We start from the raw sequence: 21188 nt of genomic DNA on the forward strand, positions 1-21188 counted from the left end.
ATCAAGGAAAGTCAGTTTTAACACAAGAAAAAAAATAAAAGTTGTTCTGCAAAACTCAACGAACCGCTAAAGATGTCAAACAATGATTCCCAATAGTGAATACCAAGAAAGAAGGTGAGCAACCTGTAGCTTTGGGGCCACATAAAGATTTCCAGCCACCGGGAGTGTCCCAAAATCACACTACCGCGTGACAAACTCTCAGTGAAGGGCTACCAAAATTTTTATTACCACACTGTGGAGCTTATGCAGGATGCCCTGCAATTTCTTTCAACATCTTTCAGTGCAAATTGGGTGCTCTGGGGTGGAGCTCCATTCTCACTACCCCACTGCATCCCCCCTCGTCCGGGCAGTAGCCCACCCCTGCAAACTCCTGACCTTCTATTGCTCTTAGTTTTTTGGGGACTGAAATAACATTCTTAACAGTACATTAAGTTCCTAGCAAATAAATCCAGTCTGTCCGGAGAAACAAATTCCCTACAGTGGGGGAAAATGCTAACAGCTTTAGTTTTAGCCCACAGTGATTATCACTGCACATTGCTTTGCATTCTCTGCAGCCCTTAAAGACAGAACAATAATAACACGTGCTACTTCCAAATAAAACTGCGACCTTTTAATATAAGGTGATAATCATTAGGAAGATTGGAAAAGAGAGCCCCAGTTGCCTGATAGACTATATTTACTTGAAAAATGGTTAAGACAGACCTTCAATTGGGATTGGAGCTGCCGCACCAGTTTCTGAGACTCAGCAGCCTGGCGATTGGCATGACTCAGCTGGATCTCCATCTCATTGAGATCTCCCTCCATTTTCTTTCGCAACCTGGTAGCCTCATTTTTGGCTTTGGCTTCAGCATCCAAGGAGGCCTGCATAGAATCCATGGTTCTCTGATGATTTACGCCTGTAAGAAAAAAGAAAAGTGTTTTAGTACGAGGCACTGAATTCATTAGCCCAAGTGGTGTGGTGACCTAGAGGTGGAACTCTCTGCTCACAATAATGAGGCTGTGAGTTCGGTCCTAGGTAAAGGCAGATATTTCTCTCCCTGGGCACAATGAGAATATATACCTGTTGAACAAAACTCCACATTGGTGACAGGAAGGGGCATCCGGCTAGCAAATACTCAGCTCCATTCACTGCCCAGACTCCATGCCCACAAGGGTTTATAGGGTCATTAAATAATGATGATGATGACTTAATTCATTAGCCTAGGAATACTGAACCATCAATGCGCCCTTGCTTTTTTCAACAGTGCCTCTGAGAGTAGATTTTCTCACTTGTGAAAATTTCAGAAAATAAATACCACTACAATTCATTCCATAACATATGTAACAGATTCTCCAATATGTCATATTTCTACCTTAAATTTTCAAACTCTTCATCTTTTTTCTGCCAGTTTCCTATCAACATCTGCTTTGATCTGGGACAGCTCCAACTGGATGCGTAGAGTCTTGCTCTCCTCATGTTTCCAGGGCTCCCTTAAGTCACAAAAAATATAAATAGTGATCAATTTCAACAGAAGTTTGCTTCCCTTCAATCTGCTATATCATGAATGTGGATTACTATCAACATTTCTGATCGTTATCTTCCTTTTTAGTTTTTTTTTCTATTTTTTTAAAGAGATTAATTGTCATAATGACTTCCGTTGACAAAGCTATGGTTATGATTGATGAAAATTTTTAAAAAAACTTTAAATTAAAGTCCAAAAAACTGGGCATCATATTACTTATTTGTAGATTAGGCAAACATCTTTATAATATCCAATAGTTCTTAGGCATTTGGAGATCTTTGCGGAAAATCTAGAAATAGATGCCATGTCAGACCCAGATAAATTTTCTGCTTCTACTGTAGTTTTATTTATTGGGTTTTAAATAATGGATTAAAGACACATGGAACAAGTAGCAAAAGGCAACAGCCAGACTATTGTCCTTGGGCAATTGCATAATCGCTTTACTTAAATCATAATCTTTTTAAAATCATGATTTGCTTAACAAACTGGTTTATGTAAAAAGCAAGCCACTTACATATCATTATGTTTATATCAAGCCAATGTACCATTTCACAGTACTGTCAATTGCTATTTCATTTTTACTACATTACACTATTCCCTTCACACCCAATTCTTTGCAGCCTCCATTGTAGTTGGGAAGAGATCTGGATACTATTCATATTGTTTTGTATATGTATCATATTTAAATATTTATTGGCTATGGCACAACAAGCTGGTTCACATGCTATGTTAAATCATAATCCATGGTTTACAGATCACTGCAATGAATTCCTCTCAAATGTTGGATCCAAACCAAGTAAAGCATAATACCTGATAATATGTCAAGTTTAAATAATAGCAAGGGTTACCACAATCATTCAAGAGCTTACCTCGGCTTCTTCTAAGGCTGCTTGGATGTCATTCTTTTCTGTTTCCAAGCCTTTCTTCAGCTTCTCAAGTTCATGTATGGTTTTTCCACTCATGCTAATTTGATCAGTTAGGTCAATTATCTCCTCTGAAGAGACCAAGACAAATATTATACACTTATTTGTAGTTTGGAAACCTGGGTAACCCCCACTATTGTGTGCGTTCTTTACTATATTCAAAATCAAATTTAATTTCTAGTCTATAAGGTTATGCCATCAGAGCAATCTTACGTCATTAGGGGTAATAGAAGGTTTGATCACATTATGCTCTGTTCACTGGTATATAGAATGCTACCATTTATTCCTACCTACAGTATATTTGTGTATTTTATATTAATAGAGACACTTTAAAAATCACCAAACTAGTATATTTAAGTGTTTTTTCTTTCCTTAATAATTATTAATGTCTAGGAAAAAGTAGTCAAAAGTCACAACAAAGAAGGGAAATAAAGTAAATACTTATTCTAAAATTCTGGATATTAAGTTATTGGTGGAATTGGCCTTATATAGCTGGTTGAATGTAAGATTTTCATGCATACACAACTTGCTCCAAGGAGTACAAAGCATTTATCCTTTTATTTAAAATCCCATAAATTATACCCATCTAGCAATAGCAACTGTTCCAAGGTGACATGGTTATTTGGAAACAGAACATCAGTCTAACGTTATCCAATATGTTATGGAGCTACAATATTGATAGCAGTCTTACAAATTTTTAAAAATACTGGCCCATTCAATTTTCTACTTATTTTTTGATCAACTGGTTGGGATAAATAGATTATGACTTCTGGTAAGAATGGGCAACCCATCTGTAACCTCTCCTAATCCCATTTTTGCAGCCTTCCCCCTGAAATTGCACCACAGAAATATGACTGCAAACTTTTAGATTGCAAAAGGACAATTTCCCACTATTTTTTTAGTGAACAAATCACCTCAAAATCAGAAAAAGAACCATCCTTGTTGTAAACTTTTGCCTGCCTGCTTTTATAGAAGCCAATTCATTACCTAGAATTGAATGTATAACAATCAAAATTCTAAGCCATGCTGAATTAAGTATGGCTAACATTGACTTATTTTTTAAAAAGGCACAAAAGCAGCATATTAGAAAACTGATTTATTTATTCTACTGTTTCTATCTTCTGGCCTTGTTCTATATTTCTGCTTCTGCCTAAAGGTCCATTTAAAAAAAATATATACTCTGCCATTTAGACAGCATTGTTGATACCTTGCAGATTCTTGTTCTCACGCTTGAGAGTCTCTAGATTCTCCAGGGACTCTTCGTAGGCATTCTTGAGCTTGAAAAGTTCTGTACTCAGGCTACGGGACTCTTTTTGAGAAGATTCCAGCTCTGTTTGCGTTTCCTCATATTTCTGTTTCCACTCAGCAATGATCCTGTCAAAACCACGTTGTTTCTTGTCCAGAGCAGCACAAGCTGAGTTAGCTCTCTCCAGGTCAATGGACAAATCCTCTATTTCAGTCTGAAGACGATGCTTGGTTTTCTCCAGAGAGGAACATTTGGCATGGGCCGCTTCCACAGCCTCCTCTGCCTCTTGTAAACGGATGGCCAGCTTCTTCCTGAAATTTGCCAAGCATCCTGATTAGATAAGGATGGTATTGGAGCACACATTGGAGACAAAACTTCAGAAACCCTACTACATTCATTGCATAGTGTCCTGCAATAAGTCCTAATTGTTCTGTCAAGGCATGATGCCAGCAGGAATAAAAGTTCATATACATAGCCGGAAAGTGTAAACTTGAGATATATTGCTTAAAACAGGCATAGCAGAAAATGGTTAAAAATCAAAGGGATATTTAGTCCATTCTGGGCAGTGTTCTGAAGCTAATGACTCACAGATAAGCACAATCTTGGGCCGGAGAACAAAAGCTCATTAAAAAGCCTCTTTGAAGTAATTATGTCAATCACCCAACTCACAGTATCTTGGCAGAACTGTCCAAAGAAGCAGATTGCAATTGTTAAAGCTGTCGTAGGCAGGAATGATCTCTAAGCCACTGACCCTGCATCTCTCCATTGTTAGAATGTTGTCGCTCACACTGATTCATTGTGAGACCTCCCCTTATATAATCACAAGGCGTAAATCCCTTCCTCCTCAATTAATCCTGTTTGCTAATCTTCTCCCTCTTGCATCATCTTCTGAGTCACTCAATACCACTTCTGGAGGTGCTACACTCTCTGGTTGGCTTTCAGTCTCTAACTTCTCATCCTCTCCACTCTCAGACTCAGGTGCCAAAAACACTGGCGCAGGATACCAAAATGCATCCATCTCTCGATCCTCAAAATCCGTGATCAGCTGAGCCTGATGTGGACTGGCCACAACACTAATATGGAAACTTTCTCTGCTTTCACTTCAAAAATGTTAAATAGGCATCACTGTGATACCAAAGTGCTTCCCTCTGTTATAGAATTTTGATTCTCAGAATATACTTAGGGTGAATGACTATTACAGGAACTCACTTGGCTTCCTCTAATTCCTCTGTTCTCTGAATGGCATCTGTTTCATATTTGGTCCTCCATTGGGCTACTTCAGCATTGGCCTTGGACAAAGAGCGCTGAAGCTCCCCTTTGGCTTCCACCTCCTCTTCATACTGCTCCCGCAGAAGGTCACAGTCATGGCGGGATGCTTGCAAAGCATGAGCCAAAGCATTCTTAGACTGAAAAGTTGAAAAATGTTGGGATTAAAATTAAATCAAGCAGTTAATACTTCCAGCTCTCACCATGCCAAATAAAAATAGGATTTTATATATTCCCATAGATGCATTTTGACAAGCATTGAGTCCTGGCTTGCTGCTGCCTACTTATTGGATGTACTGTATATGCTGCCCACTCCAATAATGACTCTATGAAGGTAATTATTTGTTAGGATAGTCCTGATTTATTAGAAGAATATGGATGTGTACAGTACACAGATCTAGTTTCTGCTGAACACAGAAATCACACACTATGTATATACCAAGCTATTCACATATTTGTTTCATGTTTATATAGTCACCCATCTCCTAAAACATGATTTTGGGAAACATACAAGTTAAAAAAACACTATAATTTTTAAACTCTTCATTTTTTTTTCCTTCCACATTTTCAGATCAATGAAAATTTGGCTATTATCTTGGCTTTGAGAAGAGAAGGCATCTGCCTAATGTTTATAGAGCCATTTTGTCTCATCAAGAATTGCTGCTTCTTGCTTACTCACTAACATCACTTGAATGTTATCAGCAAAGGAGAAAAATAAGTGCATATATGGTAAGCAATCAGAATCTATAGTGTCTTAATGCAAAACAATTTCTAAAATGACTAGCAAGATTGCAAATCTTCCTCAAATTGTATAATCGATTCAGAAATCCCCACTTTTAAATTTCAAAGTAATATAGAAGCTTTAGTAATGGAGCAAAAATATATAGGGGATAATGCTGGTGATGATTCCTCTTTGGCACCATCCCCTAGAGTCAGGAATGATCAGCACATATGTGCAACGGGAACCTTTACCTTTACCTTAAAATATACTATCTCTAGACAGCAACCCTTCTTTTTACTGTTTAATTCATATACTCTGAGATTTGGCCCATTTTTTAAAACGTCAGTCTGAATCTATGAAGATCAGTTGCTCATTATCACAGATCTAACTTCTATATGTTTAAATAATCACCTTGGTCTCTTCTTCTAGCTGCCTTTTGAGTTCCTCAATGGTTTGGGTAAAGGAAGTTTTGCCTCGACTCAGCTGGTTTATAAGAGATTCTTTCTCTTCAAGGAGCCGACTTAGTTCACCTGATTTTGTAAAAAATATATATATAAATATACATATCACTGTCAAATTGGTCATCATAATACAGTGTTCCTTCGATTTTCACGGGGGATGCGTTCCGAGACTGCCCGCAAAAGTCGAATTTCCGAAGTAGAGATGCAGAAGTAAATACACTATTTTTGGCTATAAACTGTATCACAAGCCTTCCCTTAACACTTTAAACCCCTAAACTGCAATTTCCCATTCCCTTAGCAACCATTTAAATTATTACTCACCATGTTTATTTATTAAAGTTTATTAAAAGAAATATTTATTAAAAGCGGATGAAAGTTTGGCAATGACATATGATGTCATCGGGCGGGAAAAACCATGCTATAGGGAAAAAACCCGCAAAGTATTTTTTAATTAATATTTTTGAAAAACCGTGGTATAGACTTTTCGCAAAGTTCGAACCCGCAAAAATCGAGGGAACACTGTACTCTGTTTTCAATTGCTTTGGTATCAAAACTAGACACAGTAAATTTCATGATTGGTCCTGACTTCCAATGGATATTCTGTGAGTTCAACAGAAAAATTGATTTTTTTTTCTTTTCAAGAAAGTGAAATTAGTTGATATGGAATCAAAGCTGTTCTTATATTGTACATGGTTCTTGGTTACCCTGCCCTGTTTGCTGTTGTCACCCCGGGCTTTATGAGTATGCTGTCAGATCATTTAATAACACATCTTTTATTAGCTATTCATTAAGAAATGTTAATGAAACAATCACAGCAAATGTGGGAATTTATATGTCCTCTGAGAGGCTAATGAAAAACAGTAGTTTTCATTATTAATCATGCTGGCCATGATTTTATTCAACTTTCTCCCCTAAAAATCTACATCATTCTATATGTAGGGAAACCACACATTATGCTCAAGCTCAGACTCTTCTCATCCTGTTTACAATCTTTTTGGACTGCTGCCTTCTGGCAGAAGATACAGAACAATTAAAACTCGAACCACACATTTTCTAACAGTTTTTATCGCAGAGCTATAATTGCACCTAACAATGTACTAAGGGGTCACCATCAGTGAACTGCTGGACAATACTACTTGATCTGGTGTGTGTACGTTGGAAGGTTCAGGTAGGAAATTGTGGAGGGTTGAGCATGTTCTGTCAGATTGTTATGTATGTTGAGATTTGTCTTTGGCGTCATACGAATTTTGTTGCATGGGTATACTGTGTATATACATACAATGACAATAAAGTACTTATTATTATTTATTAAATCCAATGCATAAAGATTTCTCCATAATTTCTGCTAATCATAGATCCAAAAGAGAACAACATATAGTATATCTCTGATAATTTCAAAAGATAGCATTTCTTATGATAGATCACCGTGGCTGAAATTCCCTCTTTTACCCACTTCTGGAATTGCACAAATTCCCTGTTTTGTTTGTCTACTTTTTTTGGGTACCAAATCACATTTCCTCGGTGTTCTGCAGCAACTTTAGTATTCTTCAAACGCCATAAGATATATCAAGTATTAACATCAATGATCAATGTTCTATTATTACTAGATTGATTTAATCTTGGGGAGACCCATTACCGCTGCTATTCAAAGGTAAAAACTGCTGTGATAGATTTGATAGATTAGATAAATTAAATTAAATTAGATAAAAGTAAATGAATAACATACCACTTTCAGTCTGCAGTCTCCCACGTTGGGTGCTCACTTCAGCCAGCTGACGCTGGAGTTCATCCACTTTTGATTTGGCTTCACTTAGCTGGTCCTCATATGTCCGGCAGAGTTTCTCAGCATTCGCCTGTAACAGGGAGAAAAGGTTTGGATATATTCTGGAATTCCCTAAGAATTAAATAATCAAGGAATGAGTCTGGTCTAGATTAAGAATTCTATTTCATGGTTCAGACTTTGTTGTTATATTCATATGGCATATCTGTTAGCTTCCCAACTGAATGCACGACTGGAATGCACGAGGTATCCTAAGAAGAGTTAGCTACTGGTGTGCATAGTTCCCTCTAAGCTGAGCAGTGAGCAATCACTCACTTAAAAATCATCATCAACTCAGAGTTTTCCAAACCTGCCCAGAAGCCGAGAGGGAAAGAGTGAGAGGGAAGGAGAGAGAGAGGAAGACAGGAAGAGAGAGAAACAGATAGAAAAAAGAGGGGAAGGAAAAGAAAAAGAATGGGAGTAAGGAAGAGAGAAAGAAAATCAAAATCTAGTTTGAAACTAGCTCAACTATTTAAGTGGCATTTTGATATTGATAGAGTTGCCCTATTATGAGCTCACTGTTATAGACACACAGTACAGTACAGTGGTACCTCGAGATACGAGTTTAATTCGTTCCGGACCTGGGCTCTTAAGTCGAGCAGCTCTTATCTCGAACGACTTTTCCCCATAGGAATTAATGTAAATAATTTTAATTGGTTCCAGCCCTCAAAAAACTCACAAAGTTAGTCTAAATTATGCAGAAAGACATGTTTTTAATGAAGAAATGTACATGTACATATAAATGAATAATGAAGTTTCTTTCACTTAACTTGTAAACTTTCTTAAACTTTTAAATTTACATATGTTCAACTTCTCTGCCACCCAATCCTGTAGGACAGAGGTCCCCAACCCTTTTTGCACCAGGGACCGGCTTTAAGCGATCAAGAGAGGAATGGGTGAATGAATGGACGGAGGGTGGGAAGGAAGGAAGGAAAGAGGGAAGGGACAGGAACAGAGGAAGGAAGCAAGGAAACTTATGAAAGGGGAGAGTAAGAGAGGAATGAGTGAAGGGAGGGAGGGAGGGAAGAAGGTGGGAAGGAGAAAGAAAAGAAGAAATAGAGGAAGGGAAGGTAAAAGAGAGAAAGAAAAAGAGCAAGAAAGCAAGCAAGCAAGCAAGAAAGCAAGAAAGAAAGAAAGCAAGAAAGAAAGAAAGAAAGAAAGAAAGAAAGAAAGAAAGAAAGAAAGAAAGAAAGGGGGAAGGGACAGGAACAGAGGAAGGAAGCAAGGAAACTTATGAAAGGGGAGAGTAAGAGAGGAATGAGTGAAGGGAGGGAGGGAGGGAAGAAGGTGGGAAGGAGAAAGAAAAGAAGAAATAGAGGAAGGGAAGGTAAAAGAGAGAAAGAAAAAGAGCAAGAAAGAAAGCTGCAAGCACCCCCCCCCCGAGCCCCCCAGGCCGACTGCAACCTTTTAAAACACGCGCGCCGCTTCGCAGCTGTCTCCTGAAGCCGAACGCGGAAGTTAGCGTTTGGCTTCAGGAGACAGCTCCTTGGCGCTTGTATCTCGAATTTGGGCTTGTAAGTAGAACAAAAATATCTCTCCCCTCCCAGCTCTTATCTCGAGTTGCTCTTAAGTAGAGCAGCTCTTATGTCGGGGTTCCACTGTATTTTATTTTGAAATTCTCTGAGGCAAAACAGGGTGGGTTTTTTATTTGTTTGTTTGTTTGTTTGTTTGTTTGTTTGTTTGTTTGTTTATTATTTCTGTGCCGCCCAGTCCCGAAGGGACTGCCGGTCAGACACTATACTTTTCCGCCCACCCCAAAAAAAAAATTAGAGGGAACACTGCTGGTGTGTGGTTTTTTTTCATCAGTCATTCAGAGTCCTGATCAGTAAAAGAAACTACTGGAATGCAGTAAAGATAAGGCATTCAGAAAGTGGAAAGGACAGTTATTGAAATATAGTATATGATTTCTGCATTAGATAAATCTGATCTATACTTCCAAACTGAGAGAAGACTCATCTTTTTTTATCATAACAATTGTTTATTAGGAAAAATTAAACGTTGCAATTTCCATTATTAATTTCAATTGATGTCTTTAAAAAACAAAAACAGATTTATTTATAGCTTTGTATCATTTGTTCTGCTTATGTTACTCAGATGTTTGGCTACAATTATGTTGAGCCAACATCTGTTTTCAGTCTGTATTCTAAGATTATTTAACAATTACATCACTTTTTTATCAGGTCTGATGGTGTTTTTCTTTTTTACAGCCATTAAGTCTAGAAACCTGATGAGAAGGTAAACGTTCTCAATACTTTGTCTTTTGCATCAAATATATGCTTTTTAACATTTCAAAAGTACCTATATATTAGAATTACACACGTCTTCACATATAGCAAGTTCCAAAGGGGCTGTGTCAACTATCATGGTTGAATGGGGAATTTGATGAGTTGAAACCGACACATTTTAAAGTTGCCAAGTTTGAGAAAGACTGGTCTAAGCAGAAAAGCAAGAACTAGCCCAGTGCAAAGGGTTGAAAATGCAGCCCAAAATAGCAACTGTGGGAGGAATAAACCCTTCATCATATTGATAGCTCTTATAGGAGACATTTAGCACACAATAACTCTCCCGTGCCATCCATTAATACACAGACAATAAGTTTAGATAGAATTCCACATGACTCAACCATTCACCTTATTCTTTGTGAGGTAGTCAATGTTGGAAGCTAGATCATCCACTTCCATCTTCAATTCACTCTTCTCCTTTTCTAGCTTTTGCTTCACCCGCTGCAAGTTGTCAATCTGCTCCCCCAGTTCAGCCACTGAGTCAGCGTGTTTCTTGCGCAGGGTGGCAGCAGTGGACTCGTTCTGCAAGGTGGCTTCTTCCAGGTCCCTGCGTAACTTCAAGAACTCTGCTTCCCGTTTCTTGTTCAGCTCTATTTGGCAGGCTGTGGCACCCCCCGCCTCTTCAAGCCGCTCACTCAGCTCTTCCAGCTCATGAGCCACTTCAGCTCTTTGCTTCTCCACTTTGGCTCTGGCAGCTCGTTCTGCCTCAAGCTCCTCTTCCAGCTCCTCAATTCGAGCCTGTAAGGAGATAACAATTGGCAGGGACTACCAGAAAAATCTGTGCTGTTTCTGCCGGTGTTGCTTATACCTTTTCTACCTGGATTTTCACCAACATATGGATCACGTTAGCCCTAGATGACCAGAATATTTAGTCAACGAAGCTGTGGAAGTGATGTGCCGGTGCCTGGAGGCTGTTGGGGCCTGGATGGGTGTCAACAGACTCAAACTCAACCCGGATAAGACAGAGTGGCTGTGGGTTCTGCCTCCCAAGGACAACTCCATTTGTCCATCCATTACCCTGGGGAGGGGAATTATTGACCCCCTCAGAGAGGGTCGGCAACTTGGGCGTCCTCCTCGATCCACAGCTCACATTAGAGAACCATCTTTCAGCTGTGGCGAGGGAGGCGTTTGCCCAGATTCGCCTGGTGCACCAGTTGCGGCCCTATTTGGACCGGGAGTCATTGCTCACAGTCACTCATGCCCTCATCACCTCGAGGCTCGACTACTGTAACACTCTCTACATGGGGCTAACTTTGAAAAGTGTTCGGAAACTTCAGATCGTGCAGAATGCAGCTGCGAGAGCAATTATGGGCTTCTCTAAGTATGCCCATATTACTCCAACACTCCGCAGTCTGCATTGGTTGCCGATCAGTTTCCGGTCAAAATTCAAAGTGTTGGTTATGACCTATAAAGCCCTTCATGGCACCAGACCAGAATATCTTCGGGACCGCCTTCTGCCGCACGAATCCCAGTGACCGGTTAGGTCTCACAGAGTTGGCCTTCTTCGGGTCCCGTTGACTAAACGATGTCATCTGGCGGGACCCAGGGGAAGAGCCTTCTCTGTGGTGGCTCCGACCCTCTGGAACCAGCTCCCCCCTGAGATTAGGATTGTCCCCACCCTCCTTGCCTTTCGTAAACTCCTTAAAACCCACCTCTGCCGTCAGGCATGGGGGAATTGAAACATCTCCCCCTTGCCCATGTTGTTTTGGTGTTTGATTGATTGTGTGCTTGTTTTTTATATACAGTGATACCTTGTCTTACAAACATAATTGGTTCCCGGACAAGGTTCTTAAGGTGAAAAGTTTGTAAGATGAAACAATGTTTCCCATAGGAATCAATGGAAAAGTGATTAATGTGTGCAAGCCCAAAATTCACCCCTTTTGCCTGCCGAAGCACCCATTTTTGTGCTGCTGGGATTCCCATGAGGCTCCCCTCCATGGGAAACCCCACCTCTGGACTTCTGTGTTTTTGCGATGCTGCAGGGGAATCCCAGCAGGAGAATCCCAGCATTGCAAAAATGAGCGCTTTGCTGCCAACGGATGTCCAGAGGTGGGGTTTCCCAGCGAAGGGAGCATCAGTGAAATCGCAGCATTGCAAAAACACTGAAGTCCTCGAAACCCCACCTCCGGACCTCTATGTTTTTGCAATGCTCCGATTTCACTGAGGCTCCCCTCGACAGCGAAGCACCCGTTTTTGCGCTGCTGGGATTCTCCTGCAGCATCACAAAAACACGGAAGTCCGAAGGTGGGGTTTCCCATGGAGGGGAGCCTCAGGGGAATCCCAGCAGCGTGAAAACAGGTGCTTCACTTACAATGGAAGTCCGGAGGCGGGGCATCCCAGCGGCGGCGGTGGGTTTGTAAGGTGAAAGTAGTTTGTAAGAAGAGGCAAAAAAATCTTAAACCCCGGGTTTGTATCTCGAAAAGTTTGTATGTCGAGGCGTTTGTAAGATGAGGTATCACTGTATATTGGGGTTGCTTTCATGAATTTTTTAACCTAAAACTGTAATTAGATTGGTAATTATTAGATTTGTCACTATGTGCTGTTTTTGCCATTGTTGTGAGCCGACCCGAGTCTGCGGAGAGGGGCGGCATATAAATCCAATAAATTTAATCTAATCTAATCTGTATACTGCAGTGGGCTACTTAAAAATTCTCATTAGCTACATGGAATGCTTACCCGTTTTGACTTTTGCTATAAATAATATACTAGAGGTGGGGGGAGACTTCAACTTTTCTTTCAACTGTATTATTTTGTTCCAATGAATGAATTTTGTTCCAATGAAAGCCATGTTAACCTGTTATTGTTGCTACTGTAATCCCATTTTCATTGCTCCCTTTCCAGTTAATTTTTATTCGTGACAATATTGCATGGGAAGGGAACCCTCCAAGTGTTGTTAAACTGCAACTTGCTGAACCTCCCACTATTTGATGCAATGACTCGGTTTCCTGCAAACTGAAACTAAACAAGATAGGAAGAGTCACCCGCTTAATGAATTTTTGATGTCATTCGCACAATGAAGGATTTCTGAAGATAACTAAATCAAGATACAGTGGTACCTCATGATACGAACCCCTCGTGATACGAACACTTCAAGATACGAACCTGGCTGACCAGGAAGGACGTCTTCGTGACATCAAAGCTCCGCCCATGGAATTCCCTATTGGGATTCCCCACCTCCTTTCCAGCCTCCAGATTGGCTGAAAATGCCATCGCCAATCGCAAAAACAGCGCTCCGCCGAGCGGCAGCGCCCAGCTGTAACCTTCTGAAACAGCCGGGTGCTTCTCGAAGTTCCCGAACTTCCGGGTTCAGGTTCAGGAGAACCCCGAGAAGCCCCCCGGCTGTTTAAGAAGGTGACAGGCAGGCGGTGGCGCTTCTCGGTGGCCTCCTGAACCCAAACCCAAAAAGTTCGGGTTCAGGTTCAGGAGAACGCTGAGAAGCCCCCCAGCTGTTTTAAAAGGTGACAGCCGGGCGGCGGCACCCAGCAGAGCGCCATTTTGGGATTTTTCCCCCCTTGCACGCATTAATAGCTTTTACATTGTTTCCAATGGGAAACATTGTTTCATGTTACGAACTTTTCACCTTACGAGCCTCCTTCCGGAACCAATTAGGTTCGTAAGATGAGGTATTACTGTATAGAGTTTGATTACCAACAGTATGCCCCAAATCTAGAACAAAATTATATTTTGTTTCCTTTCTTCATGATGCCAGATTCTGAAGTTCATTGGTGCTAGTAGGTACTGATAGAAAAGAATATTTCTGGTTCAAGGTTGAAAGAGAGTCCGAGATTATGGTACTATGGCATCCCTTGAAGTAACCCAACTAAGATGGTCTGTCTGCGACCTCCATTTAAATCTATATATATTTACCTGGAGTTCTTTAATTTTTTTCTGCAGCTGAATTCCAAGAAGTTGTTCATCTTCAATTCTTGAATTTAACTGGTTTGTTTCAAAGTCTTTCCTATGGAAAAATAAATAAATGTAACTTGTGCATCTTATACTCATGATGTTTGCTTTAGTTAATGTGATTGTGAAGTTCTTATTGCTCTCTTGCAAACAACCAAGCTCAGAAAGCAACAATGACTCATTCCACAGTTCATCTCTGAGCTACATATAATCTCTTCTAAATAATAAACAAGCAACAAATAAATAAATAACATTAACTTTAAGGTCTGGGGCAAAGAGGAAAATTGTTTGCTTCTTGCTTCTATTTTTCTTGAAGGCAAAATTAGCAGGCTAAATAGCTGCACTTCAAAGCCTTTTCTCTATTCTTCTAACTTGTCTGATTGAAAATTTTAATTGAAAATGAGGAAATGAGAGGGAAAAGTCTTAATTAACAATAAGTATTTAAGTTTCTCTGAAATCAGTAGTGCACAACATTATCTTTTGGCTATTGTCCCAAAGTGAATATTTCTCCTGCAAGCAACATTTTCACAGTGTCGTTTGTCAGCAACTGAATTATTATTTATACCAAACTGAAAGCATTCCCTGAAATATTTTAGTGTGGTGATTTAATCCAGTTCTTGTTAATGATCTTCCTACAAAGTAGTGATGAAACAGACATCTTTGCAGCTGTTTGTTTTCCAAATCATATGACTCTTTATGAGTTTGTCAATGAACTCTAAAACATATATTCTATTGCATCTCTCTTTTTCATTTCATTTGCATTTGAACAATGCCTCACATACAAGAGCTATCTTCTCAAGATGGCTTTAGGCAAGGCAGTAGAAGAATAATTCTGTTAGTATTGCTTCAAAATTCTAAAGTGGAATAAGATTAAAATATTAGCAATAGCAGTACTTGATTTATAATATATTCTGCCATTAGATTAATGTAAAGAAAGCATTAAGGTGAATGGTAAAGTAAAAGTAAAGAGAATATTATACTGTATAGAGAACATTATTTAGAGAGCCAGTTTGGTTTAGTGATTAAGGCACCAGGCTAGAAAGCTGGAGGCTATCAGTTCAAGTCTTGGCTTAGCTTTCAACCTCCCACCCACCACCCACTCCCACAGGATTGTTGCAGGGAAAATAGAAGGTGAAAGGTATGTTGGATATGTTTTCCACTCTAGGCTACAAATAAATACATCAAAATAAAACAGCAGAGTATGTATAATATGATTTGGTTGTCTAAATGTCTATTTACCATTTTGAGAAACATGCTTACTTTTTGAGTTTCTCCTCAAGTTGCTGTTTATCATTCTCCAGATCCATCACAGATTCTTGTGTTAATTTTAAATCACCTTCTAGCTTGCGCTTTGCTCTTTCCAGGTCCATCCGTATCTTCTTTTCTTGCTCTAAAGAACTCTCCAGCTAGAAAGCACAAAAATAGTAGGGAAAAATGCACATCACTGAAAAATGGATATAGGGATCAAAAATGCTCCAGGGGTTCCTAAAGAAAGGATATGGGGTGGCATCTAGTTATAACACTACAGGTTGTCCACCCATGACATACTACATAATAAGATTAGACATGACCGTCCTCCATTGTGACGGTCCATTGTCATGTGTTAACTCACATCATCCACTTGCTGTTCCAGCTTGACTTTAGCCTTGGTTAGAGTGTTGACTTTGTCCTCCTCAGCTTGAAGGTCATCCAAAGCTTGTTGGTGGGCCTCCTGTAGTGCCTTTTTTTCCTTGGTTAACTTAGCAATGACCTCATCCAAAGCAGCCATTTCTTCAATCAGGTTTTTCACCTAGAATATGATTGGATAGCTTAGAGCAGAGGTCTTCAAACTTGGCAACCTTAAGACTTGTGGACTTAATTTCTGGGAGTTGAAATCCTCAAGTCAAAGTTGCCAAGGTTGGGAATCTCTGGCTTAGAGGGATATACTCATAACATGGTAGAATGAAAATCTAAACAAAAGTGTAAAGCTAACCATATTAATTCCAGATTTTGTACAATAGTGGTTTTTATGATCAACAGAGAATGTGTATAATAATGTTTCAACTTTCCCAATAATCTACACTAAAAAAACCTGCATTATTTCTGCTATTTGAGATTGAAGAAAACAGAACTTTCTCTTGCTGGTAATATGCTTCAGAATCCTATGAAGAACTGAAATAGCTTAGTGCTCTTCAGTGATTTAGCTGAGCTGTATATCAACCTCTATAGTTAGACCCAGTAAAGAGTTTTAACTGCTGTATACATTTTTATGCAGTATGTGAGCAATCAAGACAGTTTATGCCTTTATTGTTATTTTTTCCAGTTTTTCTCACCTTGTTTTCTGTGGCATGTTTCTCCTTCTCCACTTTGGCCAGGGTGATCTCCAGGTCATCAATGTCTTTCTTCAGTTCAGAACACTCATCCTCCAGTTTTCGTTTTTTAGCTGTCAGCTCAGCATTCATTTCCTCCTCATCCTCCAGACGCTCCACCAGTTCTTTCACTTTGGCTTCGAGCTGAATTTTGGTCTTAATCAAGAGGTCACACCTGTCCTCTGCATCAGCCAAATTATCTTGCTCCTGTGAAGAACATCCAAAGCAGCACTTTTACCACTCTAATGGTTGTTAGTAAAAGCTCAAAGGTGTACATAGGTGTATGAAAATTAATTTTAAAAGCTATGATGGTTTTATAGGTAGTTGTCATTTATGGACATTTAAAAAGTGATCCTCCCGCAGCCAGGATAATATATGCGCAAAATTGGAAAGGGGAAAATATCCCCAAAGAAGAGGAAGTTATTAAGAAAATATTAGATTGCGCTGAAATGGATATGATGACAAGACGGTTAAAAGATCAAGAAGAAACAGAATTTTATGAGATATGGAACAAAGTGTATATATGGATAAACAAGAAGAAATATTTAAAGTAAAAATAAACAAATAAATAAGAAAATTGTATTACTAGAGATATGATTTAAGTGTTATGTTAGAATGAGTCAGGATATGTTTTAAGTGTTATGTTAGAATTAGTTTATGTATGAAGATTTATTATAAAAAGTTAAACAAATTTCTTCTTTTCATTTAAAGTAATAAGTCGATTTTAAGCTTTTTTAAATGTATTCTTTTTTTTTATTGAAATTTTACTTCTAGAATAAGTGGGGAAGATACAACCCCACTTCTATGTTAAATGTATGTTTGTCGATTTTGTCCATTTTAAGAAAATTAATAATTTTTTTAAATTTTTTTTAAAGTGATCCTCACTTCATTTGAGTGTCTTCATCTTTCTCCTGGAACAAAAATCTGTCCTAGTTATTTGTAGTTATTTGTGAAAGTTTAATTATAGGTCCAGATTTGGAAATGTAGATATATACTCCTAGTTCTTCCACTGAATATGAAGTGGTCTTGTAGCTTTAGAACAGAAGTGTCAAACAGGTGGTTGCAGGCCATGCCCACTCCAGCTCCTTGAAGGGAAAAAAGTCATGATACATCACATGACGGCGACCTGACGCCATGAGTTTGACACTCGTGCTTTAGAACATCTATTAAGTATGTAAAGGAATATCTGTCTGTAAATGTTCATAGTCATATTCAATCCAACCTTTCACATAGAACATGCATTTGATGCCTACGCTCATTTGGAATGCTTAACTATATAAGTTACTCACTGCTTGAAGCTGTAGAGACAAATCATTCTTTTCCTGGATCATGCTGACTTGTTTCTCTTCCAGTTCCTTCCGCTTAGCTTCTGACTTCTCCAGAGCTTCCTTCAGTTTCTGGAATTCCTCTTTGAGGTTAGCCATATCTTTCTCAGTCTGAGCTGACTTGAGGAGAGGCTTGATCTTAAAGAAGAGTTTCATCCAAGACCAGTTTTTCACAGCATTAAAAGCACGGATGTTCCACTGGATGGTGTAGAGTGCCTCTCTGTGAGGAATTAACGAAACATATTGAAAACAAAAAGCTATGGGATCAGAGGAAGTTCATCTATGCCCAGGGGTGGGCAGCAGGCAGGACGGGGTGGAACACAGTTCCACCAGTGGAAATTTATTTATTTATTTATTGGATTTGTATGCCGCCCCTCTCCGAGGATTCGGGGCGGCTCACAACATAAGTGAAGCTGTGTACCCAGCTCCAGCTGACCATCCCACCCTCCCATCCTCCTCCTTGGAAAGCGGCAGGGAGACCAGCACCAGCAGGAGTTGCAGGGGGCCCATTTCCTCCCCCATCTTTTATCAATGGGTGATTGGCACCCATTCGTCTAGCTAACCAGCCTGAGGCAGGGGGTGACCCAGGAAGGAGAGCTTGGGAAATGCGAAGCAAATTGTCACCCCAGAGAGTGACACTGGTGAGGTTGTAAATCGAGGACTTAATACTTGAACGATGATGATAGTTCAAGCCACTCTCACATGGTCACATGACTGGCAAGTCACTCCTACCCAGTCACATGACAATCAAGCCACACCCACAAAATAAGCCACCCCCACAGTGTGGCAGTAAAAATTTTGGCTGCCCATTACTGTCTATGCCTATTTCTAAACTTACTTACTTACTTACTTACTTACTTACTTACTTACTTACTTACTTACTTACTTACTTACTTACTTACTTACTTACTTACTTACTTACTTATTGGATTTGTATGCCACCCCTCTCCGTAGACTCGGGGCAGCTAACAACAGTAATAAAAAACATCATATAAATCCAATACTAAACAACTAAAAAACCCTTATTGTAAAACCAAACATCCCTACAAACAAACATAACATGCATAAATTGTAAAGGCCTCGGGGGAAAGAATATCTCAGTTCCCCCATGCCTGACGGCAGAGGTGGGTTTTAAGGAGCTTACGAAAGGTAAAGAAACTGAAGATTCTGAGAGTAAAATATAGAGAGAAAGAAATTGAAAATACTGTGCTGTAAATTATATGCCAATTAAAAAACATTAATGTTGCTTCTTCTTCAGAAAAGCAAAATATTGTTATTGAAATTTACAGCTTAGTAAAGAGAAAGGTACCTCCCTCACAGATATGTCTCACTAATCAATAAAATTCATAATGTCCCAATAGATAACATGAAACAAATGTATCTGCAGAGGTAATTTTGTCGTTATACCTTCTGGTGATGATTAACTTGTATTCAATTCGCATAAGGCGACCGCGCATCCTCGCCTGCAGGAGGGTGATAATCTTAGCCAGCCGTTCATCTCGCATCTCTTCCAGTAGACCCAGCAAGCCAGCTTTGAAAAATACCTGAAATATTTATTATATACTAAAGATGGAATTGATTTCATGGTGATTTTGAATCATATTTTTCAAAAATTCTGAAGAATAATTCCCTTCTACTAATTGTCTGCAAATAATTTTTGAGTAATTAATAAATCATAGTTAGAAGATATATTAGGCTTAATTCACCATAAGTTACTTTGGTATTCTAAAACAGTTGTATTCAGACATAAAATATTTCTAAATTTTATATTATATTTTATTTCCTTATGAAGTGTTTTAATTTATTTTTTGCTTATATATTTTCATTCCAGTTTTCTTCTTTATGGTACATAATGAATATAAGGTGTGTGAAGCTAACACTCAAGAAAGAAAAATGTACTATATAAAAGGAGGAATATGAATCTTAGTTTAGACAAAGATATTGTGTTCATCCCTGTTGTGGTTCAGCCTGAGGCTGCTCAGGGACCGGCTGTGTCTCTGCTGGCTCCATGCCCGGAGGAGGATGACAGCGAAAAGGAGGGAGCTGAACAGTCGGACGGGGGAGAGGAAAATCAGGAATGGGATGAAGGAGAACAGCATGAGAGCCCCGGGGGGGGGGCTCTCCCCAGCCAGTAGTTTGGAGTCATTAGGTGATGAAGCTCAAGCTGTCATTGACATGCCACAGAGACGGTCAGATCAAAGAAAGGAGCAATTAAAGAAGTATTATCAGCACTGAATTAGGTACAGCTGGGTTTGGGTGTGGTCCTCCTTAGCAGGGTTTAAAAGGCAGGCAAGCCCTTGAAGCCATGTGGAGTGTTATCAGTTTGGAGTTGCGTTATCCTGTCTTGTTTCTCAGCTTTGGAAGACCCGTGGGAGGTGTAGGTCTGCTATCTACAGCCTCGGCTTGGCAGCAAGAATTCTGTATTGCTGCATGGACTTTTGCCTTCGTGGATATATCTGAAGATACAGCATTTTCCTGTTTGTAAGGACATTTACTGTTACCTGTGTTTTTCTTGAATTTTATAAAACTGCCTTTGCCTTTTACCAGTGTGTCTGGCTTCTCTTTTTGGGTTGGTATTGGCTTCTGGAGTGACCCAGACAGAACAATCCCTAGCATTTTCCCTCATTCATTCATAAATGCTACTTGCACAACAAATACCTTGGTATGTCCAAACTTATACTGGGTGTGGTCAATGTCCAAGGAAAGCAGCAGTTTTTCTGTGGCCTTCCTGCTATCTACAAATTTGTCATCAGGTATTGCAGCTGGGTTCAAGATGCGATAACTAGAAAGTAAGATTAACAGTTGAAGGAATAGATGTTTAGAATCATGAATATTTCTTCCCATAAGCTGATTAGATTCTAAAACAATTTACGGTACTTGGTAAAGAAAGGTGTGGAAAATCATGATTTTATTGGAGTGAAGATTTAAATACTATATTAAATGATGAGGATTATTATACCTTATATGTAGTTGTTAGCGCATTGTGATTTTTATAGGTCACTAATCTTAAATACAGTAATACCTCATGATACGAACTTCATTGGTGCAAGGAGGAGGTTCGTAAGACGAAAGGTTCGTAAGACAAAACATTGTTTCCCATAGGAAACAATGTAAAGTCAATTAATCCGTGCAACCAAAAAACCCCCCGCAAAAAAACAGCTTTTGGCGACTGCTGGGAAGTCGCGCGGCTGTTTTAAAAGGTGACAGCCGGCCTGGGGGGCTTCCCAGCACCCCCCCGAACCCGGGTTCGGGGTTCGGGGGGGGTGCTGGCAAGCTCCCCAGGCCGGCTACGACCTTTTAAAACACCCGCGCCGCTTCCCAGCTGTTTCCTGAAGCCGAACGCTAAAGCCGAACTTCCGCGTTTGGCTTCGGGAGACAGCTGCGAAGCGGCG

The 21188-nt window shown here is 39.6% G+C and overlaps 2 protein-coding genes across 2 annotated transcripts in view; both read right to left on the reverse strand.

Annotated features, from left to right (window-relative positions):
- LOC139165308 (myosin-7-like) overlaps positions 1 to 1100 on the reverse strand; it is an 8355-nt gene extending 7255 nt beyond the window's left edge. Inside the window, exons 1-2 of the mRNA XM_070748506.1 lie at positions 1061 to 1100; positions 703 to 896 (exon numbers count right to left, since the gene is read on the reverse strand). Of these exons, the coding sequence (XP_070604607.1) occupies positions 703 to 896; positions 1061 to 1100 (234 nt within the window). The remainder of the gene's footprint in view (positions 1 to 702; positions 897 to 1060) is intronic.
- Positions 1101 to 2359: 1259 nt separating this feature from the next.
- The window catches only part of LOC139163779 (myosin-7B-like), a 52028-nt gene continuing 33199 nt past the window's right edge, over positions 2360 to 21188 (reverse strand). Inside the window, exons 21-34 of the mRNA XM_070744885.1 lie at positions 20455 to 20578; positions 19204 to 19340; positions 17761 to 18016; positions 16436 to 16678; positions 15736 to 15912; positions 15384 to 15529; positions 14088 to 14178; positions 10887 to 10958; positions 10569 to 10799; positions 7846 to 7972; positions 6070 to 6188; positions 4881 to 5077; positions 3633 to 3982; positions 2360 to 2496 (exon numbers count right to left, since the gene is read on the reverse strand). Coding sequence (XP_070600986.1) covers positions 2360 to 2496; positions 3633 to 3982; positions 4881 to 5077; positions 6070 to 6188; positions 7846 to 7972; positions 10569 to 10799; positions 10887 to 10958; positions 14088 to 14178; positions 15384 to 15529; positions 15736 to 15912; positions 16436 to 16678; positions 17761 to 18016; positions 19204 to 19340; positions 20455 to 20578 — 2407 coding nt within the window. The remainder of the gene's footprint in view (positions 2497 to 3632; positions 3983 to 4880; positions 5078 to 6069; positions 6189 to 7845; positions 7973 to 10568; positions 10800 to 10886; positions 10959 to 14087; positions 14179 to 15383; positions 15530 to 15735; positions 15913 to 16435; positions 16679 to 17760; positions 18017 to 19203; positions 19341 to 20454; positions 20579 to 21188) is intronic.

Source organism: Erythrolamprus reginae, chromosome 3, assembly GCF_031021105.1.
Source record: "Erythrolamprus reginae isolate rEryReg1 chromosome 3, rEryReg1.hap1, whole genome shotgun sequence".
NCBI classification, from domain to species: Eukaryota; Metazoa; Chordata; class Lepidosauria; order Squamata; family Dipsadidae; genus Erythrolamprus; species Erythrolamprus reginae.